A 20,243-nucleotide genomic window follows, 5' to 3' on the forward strand; every position below is an offset into this window, starting at 1 on the left:
GTTAATGAGTCATTTTAGCCACACAGACTTCTACTTTCAGGAGCAAACTGTCCCCAAGGTTCTCCTTTCTACACAAAACCCAAACTTCCTTCATCTCTGGGCATCAACACACACACACAATTCCTTCATGAGTGTGATAAAATATTTTTTAAGTTTTAAAAATTTATCTCAAAAGAATCAATTAACCCAAATGTATTCTCTTAATCTAGCTTTGACATACTATAAACTATTTACTAAATTTACGTTTTCAAAATTTATTTAAAAGCTCACACACACACAAAGAAATTAGAAATTATGTCCCCACTAGAAAACCAGTAGGAAGATTTTTCAAAGTGCTGCAAGTTGGGGACAAGTAAGAGCCCCACTTGAACAAGTAAGAAGCTACTATATCTGTGCTCAGAACACTGAATAGAAATCATAAGGAAGAAGAAAGTCAAGAGAGTGCTAGTTTAAGTCTGAAACTAAAGCCTCCGCTACCGCAGAATAGAAAACAATAACATTATGTAGCATATGATAGTTTGCAAAGCACTTTCACAGCCATGTATCATTTGATTATAATAATCCTATTATTATAAACCCCACACTGCAGATGGGAAAATGCAGTTTAGCGATTTGCCCTGGTTTCTATTTACAAAGTCAGGACTAAATTCCAGTTTTCTGACTCCAAGTCCCTTGAATTCTCTACCACATCAGTGTTCTTCATATGTCATTTCATCCCCCGTTCATACATTTTTACCAAATCAGCTTTCCATCTGTATAATCATTTCCCTATTATTTAAAACTGCCTCATGAAGGCACTGAATCTTATAACAATCTATTAACAGAAAAGTGTCTGAAAAAGTATACGTGTGTATGTGTGTATATGTATCTGAACTGCTTTGCTGTACACCTGAAACTAACACCACATTGTAAACCAGCTATACTACAGTAAAAATTTAAGGCTGAATATATTTTAAAATACTTTTCCTACAAATGATCATCAATAAAAAATAACCATAAAATTAAAAACAATATAACCAAAATGATAATATTAACTTATAGCTGGACATTTGACTGTCAAAAACTCTGGGTTTGGTTTCTGTTTTCTCTTCATTAAAAAGAAAGAAAGGAAGAAAAATGAAAAAAAAAGGATGGAATAAAGAGAGGGCAGGATGGAGGACAGGACAGAGAAGGAGGAGGAAGAGAAGGAAAAGATTATCAAGCCTTAAGGACACAAAGCTGAGACTTTCTCCTGGAGTTAGTCAGAAGGACTGAAAAAAACTGAAAGGGGAATAATAATAAGGCCTCCCAAGGTGATTTTGTTATTTAACACTGTGCTCCTGAGCCCACAGAGGATAGCTCATCCTTTGAGAAGCACTGCCTTGAGCCATGCTTCACCATGCATTAAGTTAACATGGGAAGACATCTGAAATATTGAAATGGGATAAGTTAGGAGTTTGGGATTAATATATACAAACTACTATATATAAAATAGATAACCAACAAGAACCTACTATATAGCACAGGAAACTATACTCAGTATCATATAACAATCTATAATGGAAAAGTGTCTGAAAATATATATGCGTGTATATATATCTGAACCACTTTGCTATACACGTGAAACTAATACCAAATTGTAAATCAACTATACTACAATAAAAATTTTAAAATAAAGTATTTCAAGTAAAGCAAATTACTTGAAGGTCCAATACTGGCTTGGACTTAAATAATGCTCTCTAAAGCTCAGGCTCTACAGCAAACTCCGGGAAATAGTGGAGGACAGGGAAGCCTGGTATGCTGCAGTTCACGGGGTCGCAAAGAGTCAGACACGACTTTGCGACTGAAACAACAGAGCTCAGGCAGGTTATCTGCAAATCAAGAAGAAAGAAAAGAGATTTCGATGAGATGTCTAATAGTCCTCAGATTCTAATATTTGTAAAATCTTAAACTCTTTGAATAGGGTGCATAAAAAAAGAGGGAAAGACACATCTTGGATAGGAAGACTTGGATAGGAAGATTTGCATTCTGCTTCTCTTTCACAGAAGAACTGTGCAAGGACATTTGAGGGCCACATAAGGTCTGCCTGCTTTTTTCTTCTTGCTTTTATTTTCTACCTTTCTTTCTTCCTTTCTAAAGATACTTTCCAGAAATATTTTAATAGCTGTCAATTCACATAGTAAGATAAACAACTATTTAGTTTTTAAAAATTAATAAACACATATGCTAACAAGATAATGACGCTGGACTTTTACTTAACACTCAGAGTTTTTTAAAAAGAAAAAGTAATTGGAGATTGTAGCAAAGGAGGTATACCCAGCATCAAGTAATTCAATGGAAGGACTGGCTTTTTTAACAGGAAAAGAATGACTTGAAAATCACCAGCCGGTCAACCTAAATGATATCCTTAGTAATATCAGGGAGCCAATACAAAAGAATAAATTTTTTTAAACGCCTCTAATGTAGAATAGCATCCTGAAAGCATTAGAAAATGAAGGCCAAGTGCCTTGCTGGCAGTATTTGAGTGCCAAGGGCAAAAAAAAAAAAAAAAAAAAGCCAATTACTTGCTTCTCAGGAAAGTACTTTATTATAATACCCTAGAGTTCTTCACACAAAAAGCATCACTTCCTCAGTGAAACAAGTCACATAAAATCCACTTCCACAAAAAATTAGCAGTTAAAGCAGATGATGGGGTTCTTCTATACAACATACTTCTATATCAAGACTATGAAACCTCAGCAATGGATACACGTTTTTCTTCCACAAAAAGGACTTTTCCCCACCTCTGATCAGTTGTGTCTCATGAGTGACAAAAGAAACCCAGACAATGGCAGTCATTTGTTAATGAGGGTTGTCTGACCAGAAGAACTTTTTTTCTTGGTATTGTCTCACTTCACTCCCATTTCCACCAAGAAGAGGCTGCAAGCTCAGGAAACTTAAGAGTCAGTTTCCAAATTGGAAAATGTTGCAAATACCAATAAGGAATAAACATGCTAGGCAGCAACTACTCAGCCCAGGCGGGGAGTGGGGTAATCCAGATGGTCTTTTCCAACCCAGATTTCGATGATCTACAACAGAACCTGGATGACTCGGAGAAATTGAGATGCAATTTGGAATCTGCTTTATAAAATAGAATCCCAAACAAAGACATTCAACAAGGCAGAGAAGTCTAAAAAGGAATGAAAATGGATTCCGGGTAAGAACAGAAATCAAGCCAGCTTGAGACTCATGAAGAAATAAAGGCTGTCCCCCAAATCACAGCATTTTTGGAGGGGAAGGTGACTTAGAGAGCTGACAGTCTGGGGGTCACAAACTCAAATGCATGCTCACCTGGCTAGAGATCAGAAACAAAGCAAGGTAGAAATAGTGGAGACAAGGTTAATTGAAGAGTGTATGATGTGTCTGAAAGCATGCCAATTAAAAAGAAAACTGAAATAGGTATGCTGGCCAAATAAAACAGCTCTTGAAGCCAGTTTAGCCTAGGAGCTTCCTGTTTGTATCTGATCATCTGACTGCTCCTAACTCTACCTTACTGTCTACACATGAGGAAACTGGGGACCAGAGAACTCATATCATTTGATGATAAGCATGCAATAGTGTTTGCATGTAGCAGAGCCAAAATGCTAGGATTATATTACACACCGAGATGATGTTAAATGGAAAAAAATGAAATGACATTAAGGCAAAAATCCTGCATGCCTTTAGGTCAGGTATACTAAGTTCACGTAGTTTATTTTTTCAGAGGCCAAATTATATTATCATCTAGTTAAAACATAAAGCTACTGAGCATTGGGGGAAGATGTATGCAAGGAGAGGTGTGCAAAGAAACAAAACAAAAATCCTAAGTAGTCAGAGTCAGATATTCAGTTTTTCAAAAACCAGTGTTAAGTCCATAATTATCTTTGTCACAACAGTCCTGAGTAAGATGGCAAGTGGAGTTCCTGACTTCTATTTTCCAGGCAGTAAAAACGAGGGACATAGAACCCTCACAGTTTTATTTTTAATGGATTCTTTAAAGTTATATGCTCAAGGTTCCTTCTAGATACTCCTCAAAAAGCAAGGTAAGAAAAATCCTTTCCATTCTTGGTATTGGGGAATGTACATTTTTTAAAAATTGGGTAAGCTTAAGACTCGTTAAAAAAAAAAAGTGAAATTCCAAGGGAAAAAATTTCATTGAGATATATTAAGTGGTGTGAAATCTCCCTAGGAAATTCATGAAGTCCAGAGAAGGATGACGAGATCCTCCCATGGGGCAGCTAGAAGCAAATGAGACAAAGAACTAGAAATCTTCTTTCTGGGAGCCCCCCCTTCTGTCAGCCAATGGGACTTTCCTTCCCTGGTTTCTGTGTGTCTAAGAAACACACAAACACACACTTCTCAGAAGGAGGAGATGTAGTCTGTACATACAGCTGGCATCTCTGACATAAATCTCTCCATAGGTACTGGGCTAAACCTTCAATATGAGGAAATAATCTTCAAGTTTTATAGCAGCATATGTATGATTCTTCCCCCTCCCGCATAAAACTCCCAACATGAACAACCACATCAAATTATTGCTTTTCAGAGGCCAATTCAAAAACACCCACTTTATCACAGAAAGAATATTCCTTGTGTATGTGAGTGCTTCTATTATGTCTTATTTGAAGGGGGAAAATGAAATAAAAATCCTATCGGAGATATTTATAGATCTCATAAAACCTGATTCACTCTCATAAGCTGCTGTAAGCTCAGTCATCAGGTAAGGCAGAAAAGGCAGGTATAGTAACCGGCACTGTATTACAGTATATGTGCATAATTCTGACTCACAAAGAAAAATATCCACATGCTGGAGAAACTTAGGAAAAGTCCTAAGTAAGACTGGAAAGAGAGGGAATGAGTTGGACATGGGCATGAGCAAGCCAAGCAAATTCCAGCAGTATCAAAGGAGGCTGAGTTTTGGGGGGCAATGGATATTGCGAGTGTTTCCCCACTACTAAGCACAAGTGATTTCATGAAAGCTGCTCTGGTGGGATGGATAAAGGAAATACCATGCCTTTCCATCATTCACCTTCTCTTAGACACTCGAGATGACTAGGGCCTTAGAGAAACCAGTGATACTATTTAGAAAAAGAGCACTGTTTTCAGTGGAAGGAAGGATGGTTGAAAATGGGAAAAGAATATGTTGAGTGGATGCTATGTGCCAGACACTGGGCCAGAGAGCCAACATGCCTGCGCTTACTGAGGCATTACTGTCTCCATTCCACCCACGACAGAATAGACTCAGAGATGCTGGGTGACTTTCTCAAGGCTCCAGCTCTGCCTGATTTCAACACCTCATGTAATTTGACTAATACAAACGCTATGACCTTAAGAAACCCTAGCACAAGTGTTAGTCACTCAGTCATGTCCAACTCTTTGAGACCCCATGGACTGTGGCCCACCAGGTTCCTCTGTCAATGGGATTCTCCAAGCAAGAATACTGGAATGGGTTGCCATGCCCTTCTACAGGGGATCTTTCTGATCCAGGGATCAAACCGGGTCTCCTGCACTGTAGGCAGATTCTTTACCATCTGAGCCATTAAGGAGCCTGAGTACAATCCAGTTCTTTTTCAGATGAGAAAATCAAGTCCCAGAAATAAGATAGGCCAAAAAGCCTTCAAATCCATACAGCTCCATTGAGTCCCAAGCCATGACCTTTGTTTTCTGCCTTGGTGTCTCCTTCCTAACTAGGATTCAGTATAAATGTAGAAATTCTGATTCCTGAGCATACTGCCTGGGCTCATTCTGAGCCCAATCTGGCTCAACCAGACTTTCAAGTTGTGTGACTTTAGGCAAGTCATTTAATAACTCTCACCTCAATGTATCCATCTGTAAAAGGAGGATTAAGCAGAAAATGTATCTCATAGGGTTCATGTGAGGGTTAAATGAAATGATGTGTATAACGTGCTCAGATGAGATCACCTCTAGGAAGTATCTGATATCTATTAGATATTATTCCTGGAGGAGGGCATGGCAACCCACTCCAGTATTCTTGCCTGGAGAATCCCATGGACAGAGGAGGCTGGGGGGCTACAGTCCACAGGGTCACAAAGAGTCAGACACGAGTGAAGCGACTTAGCACAGGTATTATTATGATGCTTGTTATGGTGATAGACAGAATGGCCAACTTGAAAGAAGGAAGAGGAAAGAATGTTCCACCAAGGGTGTTGCAACTCATCTGCTTTGCAGCCACATGAAGACAACTTGCTTCATCTTCCTCTGCCCCATTTTTCTCACCTCTGAATGGGAAATTCTGTAATATCTGTGTGTTCCTTAGTTACAGAAAGAATGTGCCAGTGACAAGAGATCCTGATCAAAACACCCTGAGTCCTTGAAAACAAAAGCTCAATACAGATGTCTGTTAGACTCTTACAAGGCAACATGAACATCCCCATCACAGAGGAAACCATCTCTTGGTCCATATTAAAGAAAGAAAGAAACTTAATACAGGGAGGTAAATGCACAGGGGAGGGCGGGGTCATTTTGGAATGCAGAAGGCAAAGCCAAAGACTCAGTGTGACACTGAGCAGCATCTCAGGGAGCTCACAGGAGAATCAGCTCTGCACAGGGGGCTCCTCGCAGATGACATCCTTCACCTCTTAGACAGGAGCTGTGCTCTATGAACAGGGTCTACAGTGGCCCTATGAACAAACACTAAGAGCTCAAAAGGGAGGGATGGGGCCATCTATTTCCACTCCTTTGTATGCCAAGCAAATCTGCCACCTCTCCAAAAATAAGAGCCAGCACTGTGACCAGGCCATTGAATTCCCGCAACCTGAGCTCTGGAAGGTGAGCATGAACGCAGGGTCAGGAGCAGGCAGGCACTCCCTTGCCGAGCGATTGCTCCACAGCTAATTGCCGTTTTCACAGCTGGGTTGAGCTTTCCAAAAGATATCCTTCAACCCTGAGCTCTGAGCTCCTCTCCTGATGTTCTCTCTTGCCAACCATACCCCCATCAAAGACAGTTTATAGATGAAAGGATGCAGCTACAGTACATACATTTTTGCAAACATCACAGTTTGAAATCGAGGCCTTTCTAAGGTTTCTTTGTGAAAATCACCACATGCCCACAGTCATTACCACAAGAGCTAAAGCCTTCTATGGACGAGGAGGCGGCCTCCTTGCCTGAATGTCCTCAGTGGCAATTCTTCTACAGTTTATTTTTGCTCCTCTTACTAGAAACATGGGTCCTTTGAAATTCTTTATAAACAGAGTCTACTTGCAAACAGTGAGGTCAGGAAGAAATCTGTTGAACTGCTACCTAATACCTATCTGGCATCATCCAACAGATGTTCACGCATGCATCCATCCCTTTAAAACCACAGAGCGGGCTGAGCTAAGTGGAAAATCATGGTCGAGAGCCTGCCGAGAATGAATTATTTGAAGCACGGCACGGCTGGAGTTTAGTGCCCACCACCACAAAAGTACCAGAAATGGAATTTGACCAGGTTAAGCAAACCTCTAGTGGGTCAGAGGAAATGTAAGCTAAATGAGACTGTACTCAACACTTTAGGGTAAAGGAAAGCAAAACAAGAAAGATCAAACAACACTTGGACAGTTGCTATTAACCAAGGAGCTGGATGAAGTATACCCACCACTACCCTGCTTTACTATAAACCTCTTTTACACTTAGCTTCCAAGTTATACAAGAAATAAAATATTTCCATATAAGGAGTAGCCAACTACTACTCTGATATATCTGATATTAACCTTCCATAGATTAAGAGCTCAAAGCCTTGGCTGCATATTGGAATCACCCAGAAGATTATAAACAAAAAACACAAAACACTGATGTCTGGGTTCCACCCAAAGGAATACTGATATAATTGGTCTGGGGTACAACCACAGTTGTGAATCATTACTGCACACATAGTCAAATCTTAAGTCATAGTCATATCTTAAGTCCTAAATATCCACTGATTGTCTACCATGTACATGGCTTTCTAAGAACCTCAAGGGTTATGTATTAAAAGTTTATTCTCAGAATTATAACCAAGGCATGGACTTTGCTCCAAATCATACAACCTACCTGGAAAAACAGGGTAATGGGGAAAAAAGAAAAACTATATTACAGGACAAAACTGAAAAGCATCACGAGGAAGTAGAAAGTTCTACACAAGAGTGTAGAAATAGTAGCAATTACTGTTGGCAAAGGGAATGTGAGGGAGTTTCCTGGACGATGCGGCAACCATCTGAAAGTCAAAGGATGGGTAGAATTTGGACAAAGAGACTCACGAGGGAAAAGGAAAAAGAAGGGAGAAGTCTGAAGGAAATGACATAAATGAAGACAGAAGCAGAAAAAGTAAAATCATTCAATTTGTATGGCAGCTCACATGGTAACAAGGGGGGAAACTTGTGACTACTACCTAGACTCAGTCCAGGAACACTATGACTCTTAGAAGTTTGGCTTCATCATACGCAAAAGAGGGAAACACCTACAATCAGAAACAGGGTGATTGAGGTAGTAAGTCAATCCAGGCGAGGTAGCCAGGCTGCCCTGGGGCAATGGCAGAACAAGAAGAAAGGAGACCAGGTGCAGTACGGTAAGAACCAAGTCAAGGGGGTTTTTCAACCGATTACAGTCAAGGGAAAGAGAGGAGCCAAAGATACTAGAACCTTCAAACCTGGATCCCATAAGAAAGGTGATTAGTAAAAGAAACAGGGAAGCCAGGAAAAGGAGGACAGACTGGATGAGCTCACACTTCGGGGCATATTCAGCTGAGGTCATAACGGAACAATCCCAAAAGTCTTTAGCGTCAGCCCCCATGTTTCCAATTCCAAACTGTGAGCCTGAACTCAGGAAGATATCGGAGCTGGACATGTAGATTACGGCTTTGACGACATAAAGAAGTCTCCATTTGGGAAGCAAACTTCAGTTTCTAAGATCTTAGAGGTGAAGCCAGTCTGCGAGACAAGTTCCAACAGAGAATTTTCACCATCATCAGTACCAGAGATTGGGTGGAGAAGGGCCAAAAGCTGCTGGGAGGTAGAGTGAAGAGCACTCCGAGTTTCCTTTCCTCCCTAGAGTCACTCAAAATTAGGCCAGCACAATCCTTCCAGCCCCACAGGACTTTTTAAAAAAACACACAGAAGTTGACTCTCTTCCCAACTGCTTATCACAATGTGCAATATTTTTTTGTTTAAATTTGTAAACCATTACAACTTCACTGCCCATCCAACCCTCTCAAGAAATCTTAAAACACTTCAGAAAAGCTTTTCCTGAATTGGCACATGATAACTGCTACAGTTTCACGCAGTCTCTTAGTTGGCAAGTTGTCAGAGACAAAGCATTTCGCCATTTCGCACTTGACGCTTTCCACATAAAACCCCAGTTCCACCATCCATCCAGCTCCCTACCACATCCATCTCAATGCACCTCCTTACTCTCACTCCATTTGTTATCATTTAAGTGACAGCACTTTTTTTCATAGGGCTGGAGTTGTAATTGGGGCTTTTGTTTTGTCTTTTTAGTACAGTGTACATTTTCCAGGTTACCACACATTATTAAAAGTGGAAAAGAGATAAAATGACACACATAAGCTTTCTCCAAGATATCAATAGCTTGGTTTAGGGCCCAGATAATCCCCAAATTCCATGTACAAGTGCTGTTCAAAGTAAAAACAGGATTTTCTTGCCTCCTTTTAAGGGGAAACAGGGAAAGAAAGAGGAGGAAAGATGAGAACTCACTCAAAATATATTCAGAACAACATGATGAAAAGCAAGCAAACGGATCATGTGCACATCTGAAAGTCTGGGGCCTAGGACCGCCATCCGTGTTAACAACAGCTGGGGGACCTTGGAAGGTTCAGTGCTTCATCTGGCTACTTGGTCCTAGCCTACTGGTTTAAAGAAACCAAGAGTCTTTCAGGATTTGAAATTCTAAGATTATCTGCATCTAGCTTTGATAACAGGCCTGGGGCCTGACTTTCAATATGACCCCTAGGAAATGTCAATAAACCCATATTCAGAAATAGATATTGCATACGGCTCTACATTAATTATTTTAATTACCTATAATCATTTCCGAATGACACAGACACGGATGCTGTTTCCTGGCCATTACGGACATGTGTATTTACACTGTCTACTCATCTGCCAAAGGGCCACCAGCCCCATTACCCCATTAGCTAAAACAAAAGCACAACAGAACTTAGTAAATCTCAAGTATGTTCTATAAACAAGATTTTAACAAGCTGAGGCTATATAGAGAGGCATGGGTCAGTACTCAAATTCAGGGCTTACTTTTAAAATCTCTTTTTGGCAATGGTGTTCTAACAGTACATTACTTAATTTTGAACATGCTCACTCTCCCCTACTGGAATCAAGCTCATACAGGGCAGAGCCTATAGCCAATTCAAATTCACATCACCCAAACAGTATTTTGCACATAACCAAAGTAAAGGAATGAAGTACTGACTGTGAAATATTTTCCATATTTTCTTATAAACAGAGAAAAGCCCACAAGGTGTGACTGAGTGCCTCGACCAGCTCAGTCAGCAGTGTGAATCACTATGAAATCATAAGTCACTCCCATGTCAAGCAGGCTGATCCTAGATGGATCTCGAAGCTGCTGCTGACCCTCAGCTGTCCCTCTGTATGTCACGCACGTGGTGGATGGGGACAGCTGGAAGCTGCTCTAATGGAGAGTGCAGCAGACACAATACACTCAGCAGGACCAAGTTCTCAGGGTCACAACAAAATACCAAGTGAGGAAAACAAAAAGGTACCAAGGCAGGAGAAATGCTTCTCCAAATTAGCAGCAGAAAACCAAAGTGAAAGAACAAGAAGGGAGAGGAACAGGATGATGACCAATTTTAGGTAAAAACCTGTCCTAGTAATGCAGGACCTGATCTGGGGAACACTTAAAATTGAATGAGGAGGGTTTCTCCTGTGGGTGTGTGATATTATAAAATAAGCACACAATGTATCTGGGCAGAGGAGTATTTCTTAACCTGCAGGTGTTGCACGTAACATTAATGATTAGCTGCTGTATCTTGTTCCACTGACTTTAACACCTTTAGTGCTCGTAGAGCTTCCTAATCACTGTTCTTGGTAAGATCTGGCCATCTGGGTTAAAATATTTCTACCTGTTCATGCAAAGCAAGCACTCAGCTCATCTAGGAAAACAAAGGGGTTTGTTTGTAGAGAGATACATCTCCACCCCTCACCCTTCTGGCACTGCTCAGGTTACGTTGGGGAGCTGTCCTAAACTTTCAGCAAATCTCTGTCCCAACATACAGGCTAACTGATAGACTGAGTGTACCGGAATCACAGAGGCATTCTCTGCATTTGCCAATCATGGAAGCCAGCAAAGGTGACTGAAAACTCCTGGTGTGCTACTGCCAAACTGCAGAGATAGGGGGTGTCTGCCACCCCGTGTGGCCAGCTACCCTATCAACATGAGTCATTTGGGGCTGGCTGGAGGAAACTGCCTTCCCTCCCCAGTAAGCATAGGCTGATTAAAGAACTCTGCATTGCCTTCTTGAACGCACAAAGTTAAAATGCGGGAATTCTCTGATGGGAGAAGAATCTGAAGATTTATAAGAGAATGGCAACTAAAAGCGCCATTAGGACCCTCTCTAAACTATTCCCATTTAAGTGGAGAGGCAAATAGCCCCCACTGGCATTTATATTTAGAATGGGCTGAGAGAGAGGAAGAGCGCATTTTGAACACTGAAGGTCTCTGACATACCCATACATAAATCATTTCAGGGTGAGGTGTCACAGTGCATCTTCTGCTCTGCCCTTTAAATGGATTGGACCCCAACATCACATTCTCCTCAGGGTAGGGAGTGGGGGTGGGAGTTACATGGAGAACAAAGAAGTCACCACTTCCTTTACCCCCTCTCCCGCAACTAAAGACAGATGTAGTAAAAAAAAAAAAAAAAAATCTGCATTGTAACATTCATTCACTTTAAAATACCAAACTGAAACAGGTAGACTTAATGATCATGTTTGAGAGACCCTAAATCTACAGAGAGATGTATCTATTCAGAAGAACATGGAAATGAATCTGTTAAAGAAAGGCTAAGTGTGTGATTGATGGCATTCACACGTGCTTTCATTTGCAAAGCTACATTTATTTAGTGACTGCATCCTTATAAAGGAAATCTGGGTAACAGGGGCAGTTCCAATTTTTTTTTTTCATCTGCCAAGTCACTGTTTCAAATTTTCTAAAAAATAGGCTTATGGTAACTAAAGAACGCACAAATCACACACAATAAATAAATAAATAAATAAAAAGCCAGCTATTTTATCCTTTCAGTGTGGTTAGCAAGGCTCCTTTGTGTCTACAAATTTCCCTGGGTGGTGCTGTTGCCAAGAAATTCTAATTCACGACAAGGTTTTCTGCAAACTGGGGACAGAGGCAAACCTGCGGGTGCAGGGACCCTACAGTTTGCTTTGTCTTTCTGGCTGAGACAGCACCTGGCTGCTCAGGCCTGTAGAAGGCAGTGTGAAGGCACGATCCCTGTGTAGGAGAAGCAGTGCAGCTCACAGAGCAAATCCTATCCCTTGCACCATGAGGCTGTTCTTGGATGGCAACCATTTTTGTAGGTTGTCCCCTAGAGATGCTTCATACCAAAGGCCCTTGTAAAAAGTGGTTCAGGGTGCCTGTCACCAAGATGAAATTGCAGTGTTATGGGGACGCTGCAGTTCTTACAGTAGCCAAGTATGCCATTAGTTTAAAACAATGGGGGAGTGGGGGAGGAGGGAGGAATGTTCTATGATTTATTTATTTGTTTCCAGTAGCAGTGGAAAATTTTCTCTGAGCACAAGGGAGGCCTGAAACTGACCCCAACTGCCAATTATGAATCAGCATTAACAACAAACATAATTCCATAAGAGTTTTCCAGTAAACACACCATGCTCCTCAATGGCATAAAGTTAAGGCTAAGTGTAAATAAGACTTAGAACATCATTACTTGACCTGTACTCATGAAACAGCAGTCTAGGTGTGAAGAATATATCAAAATTCTTAAAATGCTTGTAGCTTCCCAAAGAAAAATAACCATCAATATTGTATTAAATCCTTCTTCATCTTCCAAATCAGCACCGCATCCAGAAAAACCATGATTTCTGATGGCGACAAAACTCATGAATGGGTCCCCTATTATCCATCAAGTGGTACCCTATACACTGCGCTAGCTTCTGTCCTACCTTTGACTTTTTTCTACTTTTGCTCAGACAGCTCTTGGAAAATCTCCTGCAAGTTTCCGAAGGGCTTAAGGCTGGTGGCCTTAGGAGTTGTGCGTCAGCTGAATTCCATAAAATAATAGACCACATAAGCACAGCGTAATTTACAGTTATATGACAGGCAGGGATGATGTTACTTGAGCCAAGTGCTTAAATATGCAGTCAGAGCTCAGGAATGGAGAACTGTTAATGTAGGATGTCCATCTGGATTTAAAAATTATACCGGCAACGATTTTCAGAGTTGGCGCTGGATGTGGAGAAGACACGATTGTCCCAAAACCCAATGTCAAAATGATGACCCCTGTGACAGGAGATCCATGATGAGCTCACTGACAGTTAAGCAGGACAATTATCTCAGGCAAGAGTTTAAAATAAAACCTCCATCCTTAATTTTCAAATGCACAGATGTTCTTGGGTTTATCATCCAAGCTAGTCTTTCTTAGGAACCAAATCAGATTACTGGAATCTTTGCATTTCACTCATCTCAAGGTACACTGTTCACTTTCAGGAGTACATCTAATAACTGCTCCTCATTTGACCTCTAAAATCTGATTACCCCAGAGCATCAGGAAACTTCCTCCGGCCTGGGGTTCTTTGTAGCAACCTTCCTGAGCTGATTTGAGCAAAGGAGACTTAAAATTTCACCATCTGATGGTTGATTGGGAACCAACAGTTGCATGTAACCACATTCCCCTCCTTTATACTCTGAAGCGGCACAGGGGAGGGTGTAGGGAGAGAGAGGAAGAGATAGAAGTCAGAGATATGTCACCAGTACGAACTTGGGAGTCACAGCCACCTTTACAGAAAGCATTTGTGATTAAGGAGTCCAGAGAAGAAAGCTCCTTGGAGTAACAGCTCATTTAGGACTGTGTCCTCACAAGTTACATTTCAGTATGGACTATGAGCATGCTTCTGAAAGAGCGTGGTAAAGGATCTGACGGTGAGGGTAACAGGCAGTAGGACAGGATTAAGGCAAGAAATAGGGAAGGAGGTTCACTGGGCTGAAATTCCTTTGCCCACAGATAGAAACTAAACTAGAGGTCCCTCGAAGGGGGTGAGATGAAGTGAGGAGGAGGGGGGTTGGGAGGTGGAGAGAAAAGAAGAGAAGTCTTCTGAGGAAACAATAGACCTAATACATCCTCTAATTATCAAACCAATGACGTTTCCTTATAGATCTAGATGTTCTCATGGATGGTCTAACCAGATCTAGAAAGGCAGGTTTCCTCTGGAGAGGCCTTCCCCCAAAAACAGGCTTTACTACTGTGAAAACTTGAACCAAAACAAAGTTGGGTGATTCATCAGGGGGGAACGTTGTAACAAATAAAGCCAACTTTCTTTCCTCCAAGCCTACTTAACAGTTAGTCACAAACAAGGGCTGCCTAAATCAACAGATTCTCTTCCCTAACCAGTCTAGACTGTTGTTAATAGGCAACCAATTCAACACCAGTGGGCTGACAGTGTGAAATGAAGACTATTTCTGAAAATGAAATTCTGGCAACCTTTTGGTTTAATTAGCATGTGAAATAAAAGGAGGAAAAAGCTCCAGTGAGACCCTTCATGAGGCAGTCTCATCAAGGATGGAAGAAAAGATGCACTGGAGAAATGCCTTATGCTGAAAAAAGTGTGTGCTGTGTGTGCCTTTAGAGAAAGACAAAGTCAAACACATCTGCCAGCATCCTCAGGCAGGAATGCATGTGTGGACCCACAGACACCAGAGACCAGTATCCAGAGAAACTCCAGCCTGGAAGAATCAGGGGAATAACAGCAATTAGTAACAACGGTACAGAGGATCACCTCCTTACACCGAAAACCAAACCTCACTCGCTAAAGCAGCGACTGTTACATCCTTAGACTCGAGCCGGCAAATCCGGCTTTGGATCCTGGCAGAGGAAATCCAGCCGTTCATTAGCCTTAACAAGCTGCTGTCAGGAAGCAGAGAAGTTACATGAGCAGCCACACACCAAGCCTCTCGCAGCCCTCCCCAAGGGCAAGCACGTTTCTCCAAGACGGATTGTGAACGTTCACAGTTCCACCGTGCAAATCTGAATTGTCTTCTTGGACTTTCCATGATACACATTGTAGAATTTTGAAAGAATACTAAAGCATACTCGTGTCCCTCCACCTTCCCCCCATCCACCATCTTTCCTGAAGAATGTCCCCTCAGCAGCTCCCAATCCTTACTGAGAAAAACCACTGTTTCTGCAGCAGATCTGGCACTTTCCACTGACCAGCACTTTCTTTATTCCACTTCACAAAGCCCAGTGAACTTGTCACCAGCCCCACTTCCCCCTCCCTGGGACATCTAGCCAACTTGGCATTGGTGCCCTTCAGCATCTTAGGAGTTTCTTAACTAGTCCTCTAAGACAAAGTCAGAGGCATGGAAGCACACACCACCCTTTGTCGGAGGTTGTGCTGAGTGGAGAGGGACACCAAACGAAAGAGGGAAGCAAGGACACAGGCAGAGAGTGATCTCTTTCCGCGGATATTGCACTGGGGAAACCTAAAAATGCATGGTCAGCATTAGATAGATATATCTTCCCGTCCTCTTCCAAGATATCCTTGAGTACCTTTTATAACTGGGTTCTTCGTCCTCCTGCCCACCTTCTAATCTTAAAATCAAGTTCCTATTCTTTATTGACACTCGCTAATTACTAGGAAAACACCCCGCTTTGCTCTTACCACCCCCCACCCCCTCGCATCTGACGGCCGTCAGCACCAGTTGAAAGAGATGAACCTGATTTAAGGTACCAAGTAGGTACAGCTAGTGCATGTAGGGACGCGGCAGCTGTCTGCGATGGCTCGTTAAGCCCCAAACCACCTTCCCACCCGGCTCCTCCTGAACCCCAGAAGTTAGGCAGGTCTCTGCTGGAGGACTGTGAGCCCAACAAAATGTGCACAAGGATGTGTGTTGGTGACTGAAACGCAGGCAGCTCGGACCGGCTGCTCAGCTCTGCACACTATACGGGGTTAGGGGGTGGGTGGAGAGGTAAGCATATGACTGTTTCCGAAAACATTTTCAACAACAAACAGCCAAAAAGGGGGTAAAAAATTAAACAAACAAACAAAAAAATTCAACCCCAAGCCCACACCAACGCAGCCCCTGCGAGTCCGCCGCCACCACACGATTTACACAAGTAATTTAAATCATTCACCTGCTGCCAGGTCTCCTCCAGGGATGGCAAAGCTGAGAAGTAGCCGGTGTCGTGGACAAGTTGTAGCTCCTGGAATATACTATAACTAGCCAACACGTCCATGTTGCTGCTGCCGGGCAAAACGGGAGGAGAAACCCTCCCCCGAACACAGTTGGGTCTGTTTGTTTGTCAGTCTGTCTGGCTCACCCCCCAAGAAGGCAGACATCCAGTGGCCCTTTTGTTTTGTTTTGTTTCAGTCAACTAAAAAGGAAAAAAAAAAAAAAAATCAATGCAGGAGAGAGGGAGAGAGGAGGTGAGAGAGGAGAGACTGAGTGGGGTGGATGGAGAGAAGCATCCAGCGTGTACAGTGCAGACGGCTGCCAGGAAAAGGGGACTTCTCCACGGGAGTAACAATTCCCTTCCAGGGCTCTAATCACTCCAGCTCGTGGATCAGGAAGGGGGATGCAAACTCACTGATACGAAGCTGCCATCTATTTCTGCAGCGCTGTTCGCTCCTAATGCAATCTTTGCTCTTTATTTTGGGAGGTTGCATTTTTTTTTTTCTCGCGATCGCTTCTCTCCCCCCCCTTTCCTTCCCTCCCCACCCCCCACCCCATCCTTGCTAGTTTGTAGTCTCTCCCCCTCCTCCTCCTTTTCTCCTCCTCCTGCTCTTCCCCCTCCCCAAACTCCCTCCCTCCGCCCCGCTCTCCGCGCAGCCGTGGGATCTCGGAGGAGGGCGTCCATTAGGCCGCGTGTGACCATGTAAGGTAAATAGGGGGCTCATGAAGTCACTCAGGACCAATGGGGAGCGCGGAGCGGGACCTGAGGCGGGGCTCGGCCCTGGCGGCGGGCGCCGATTGGCGAGCTGCGAATCTCCCCGCTGCCTTACAAGGCGGTGCGAGGCGAGCTATTTTTAGAGGGCTATATAAGGGGGTTGAGGCGGCCGCACCGCGGCCCGGTAGCGTGAGCGCGAGGGACGGGGAGGGTCGCGGCGACACTCTCGCCGGCTCCCGGGACGCCGAGGCGGCTGGGTTCGGGCCGCACTCCGGCCTTCGACCTTCGCTTTGGTGCCAGATGGAGCCCCGGGCGGCCGGAGCCGGCGCCCCTCAGAAGGGAGAGGGTCGCGTATAACCATTCGGGCTCGGATGCGGCCGGTCAGGAGGTGAAAGTCCAGAATGCGGGGTTAGGATGCCTCCTGGAGGAAGAGCAAGGTGGGAGGACGAGGAAGCCGGCGTGGGGAAGAGGGCCAGCCACTTCCCACTCCGCCTCCCTCCCAGGCCCGGAGGCGGGGAACCGCGAGGGAGGGGCAGCGCAGAAGAGTTCCACACTTCCTAAAAAATAAACCGGAGGCGGGGGGAAAGAAAAAGTCACCAAAACCCCTTCACGAATTCCCCACCGGCTACCAGAGTGCAGAGAAGAAGCGCCGGAGGAGGAAGTGCCACACAATGGAGCAGAACAAAGGGGAGCGGGGCGCAGACAGCGGCCCGGGGCCCGCCCCGCGCGCAGGCCCCGCCTCCAGCCCGCCGGCGCCGCGGAGCGCGCCGCCGCGCCCCCCACCCCCTCCCCAGCCCTCTGACCCGGCTCTGGGGACCGGCGAGGGTCGGAGTGCCAGTTAGAGTTAATTGGAAGGGGACGTATTAGAAGAATTGTCTGTTAAAGACAATAGAGGGAATCCGGGTAGACGTGAGGTGCTGGCAGAAGCAGGCAACTTGTTTGGGGTCTTAAAACGTGAGGCCCCTCTTGTGACTTGGAGATAAAGTGTCAGCCAAGCTGCGGTGGTGAGAGGAGGACCCAGAGTGTGTTTTCGATACACCTAACGTATAGAGATGTATAGATCTAGACCCTATTATCTCAGCTGAAAGCCCTGCGCTATGCCAGCTGCTGGGGTTGACCAGTTCTTTGCTTGACCTTAAATGGTTAGTGTGGCTTAAGCTTCCCCAAAATGCACTGTGAGCTGAACTTCCACTTTTGGAATGATTGCAGAATTTGGTACTTATTCAGAAATGAGAAACCTAATTCAGCTCATAATAGAAGAAACACATCCATGTTAATCGCCCTTCTCAACTCTCTCCTTCTGACAATGTGGATCTCCGCATCACAATATTTGAAAGATTCTACTTTATAGGACAAACACAATTTGAAATTCAATATTTGCCAGGGGAAATTAAACAGGAATTATTGAATTGAGGAAAGTTAATTTACTTTTTGATGTCCTGAATTCTGTTGGTCAGATCTACAGCATCCAGTGTATGTGTATAAAATTGGTGTGCTTACTGCAAGTGTATGCACAAGAAATGCACAAGGATCTTGGTGCGCTTAGTGTTATGTATACACATTCGTGGTACTAGGAGGTAAATGGTATAAAAAGGTTCAAAGTCCTACATGAATAAGGTGATATTATGATAGCACACATATAAGTGCCGGTATGCAAAGGCTATGTGGGCCTTTCCTGTAAGCAGAAAACCACTTAGAGCCATCACACCCCAATTAATCCATTAACTGATCCTTATGACCACTGATAGTGCCACTTTCTAGCTGTGTGTCTTTGAGCCAATTACTGGCTCAGACCCTCTTGACTACCTTTCTCAGAAACAGGAATAGTGAGATCTACTTGCCTGATCCTTATGAACAGTCAAGATGTCCTAAAATAATGTTTGTTACTCACCTGACATACTGTATCTGGTGCTATTAGGTGAATACTAAATGTTAGATGTTTTTATCTCCTGGCTTTAGCTGAGTACATAAATCTGAACTAATCAGGCTTATGGGGGGATATTACCAGAGTCTTAGGGAAGGAGGAAGATAGAAACCTCTTGCCTATTTGGAATACTGTCTCCCCTTACCCTCCACCCCCACCCCACATGCTATTCTCATTGGGTGGGGATAGGGAGGAGACCACCCAGAAATACTGGGGCAGAAGATACGTTCAAAAGTAATAGGGGAAGAAAAGGAAGCTAAATATAGGAAACCCAGGAGGCAAAAGACAAGGGAAGACCAAAGAACCTAAGTTTGATGTTGGAAACTCAAGTGAAATTTTTTTTTTTGTTTCTGTATTATGCTATTACCATTTTGAACAAAATATGACATACCTGTTAACTTAGGAGTCCAAAGATTTTGCACATAATATTTATTAAGCACAATGTGCCAAGCTGCATGGGCACGTAAACATTTTATATGCAATTTCACCTTTCAGCTTCATGACAGTCCCAAGGTAAGTGTTTTTATTATTCCTAACTTTATGGGTAAAGATACCCAAGCTTGGAAATACTAAGTTGCTCAAGGTTACACAACCAGGAAGCAGCCAAACAGGGGTTCAAACCTAGGAGCACCTGACTTCCAAGATTGTGTTCTGAATGGGGCTTTCTACAAGGTAAAAGACTGAGTTTCTTGATTTTAAGTCAAGATTTGTTTATAAAAAACTTCTTCAGTGTGGAAAAGGGAGGCTTCCATTGAGGTTTTTCTCATGTAAATTGCCATACTAATAGAAGAAGTCAACCAAAATTTTAGTGTAAATCCTAAAACACTCATTATGACTTTTTTTCAGTTTCTAGAATTCATTCTAAGAGATTTTTCCAACAAGGCTCTCCTAAAGGCACGTTTTCAAAATTAGTCATGTTTAGCTAACTTTAATAGCCTAGAGACACTTGGTTCACATTGCAAAGCACATGGAAAGGATCTGAAGGTACAAAATAATCAACAAGTTAAGATCACAAGGGAACTTTGGCAGTCAAAAAAATAACAAAGCAAAACTAAGTAGCGCTGCTATAACTTGCATACTGAATGCTTTCTCTATACCTGGCATTTTAAATGTGTTCAAGTCTGATCTTCACCACAGTCTTTTGAGGGAGCTATTATTGCTCCATTTTCACAGATGAAAATACCAAAGTCGGAGGGTTCACATAATTTGCCCATTGTCACATG

General features: G+C 43.1%; 1 protein-coding gene across 4 annotated transcripts in view; it reads right to left on the reverse strand.

Moving 5' to 3' along the window:
- The window catches only part of KLF7 (KLF transcription factor 7), a 103,236-nt gene extending 86,392 nt beyond the window's left edge, over positions 1-16,844 (reverse strand). For 3 of the 4 annotated variants that reach the window (XM_027965128.3, XM_027965127.3, XM_060410295.1), the window contains exons 1-2: positions 16,797-16,844; positions 16,344-16,583 (exon numbers count right to left, since the gene is read on the reverse strand). In XM_027965128.3, the coding sequence (XP_027820929.1) occupies positions 16,344-16,445 (102 nt within the window). In that variant the 5' untranslated portion in view covers positions 16,446-16,583; positions 16,797-16,844. Of the gene's footprint in view, positions 1-16,343 lie in introns of all 4 variants that reach the window. The other variant, XM_060410296.1, reaches the window with a different exon arrangement.
- Between the last annotated feature and the right edge of the window lie 3,399 nt (positions 16,845-20,243).

The sequence above is a fragment of the Ovis aries genome, chromosome 2 (assembly GCF_016772045.2).
Source record: "Ovis aries strain OAR_USU_Benz2616 breed Rambouillet chromosome 2, ARS-UI_Ramb_v3.0, whole genome shotgun sequence".
Lineage (NCBI taxonomy): Eukaryota > Metazoa > Chordata > Mammalia > Artiodactyla > Bovidae > Ovis > Ovis aries.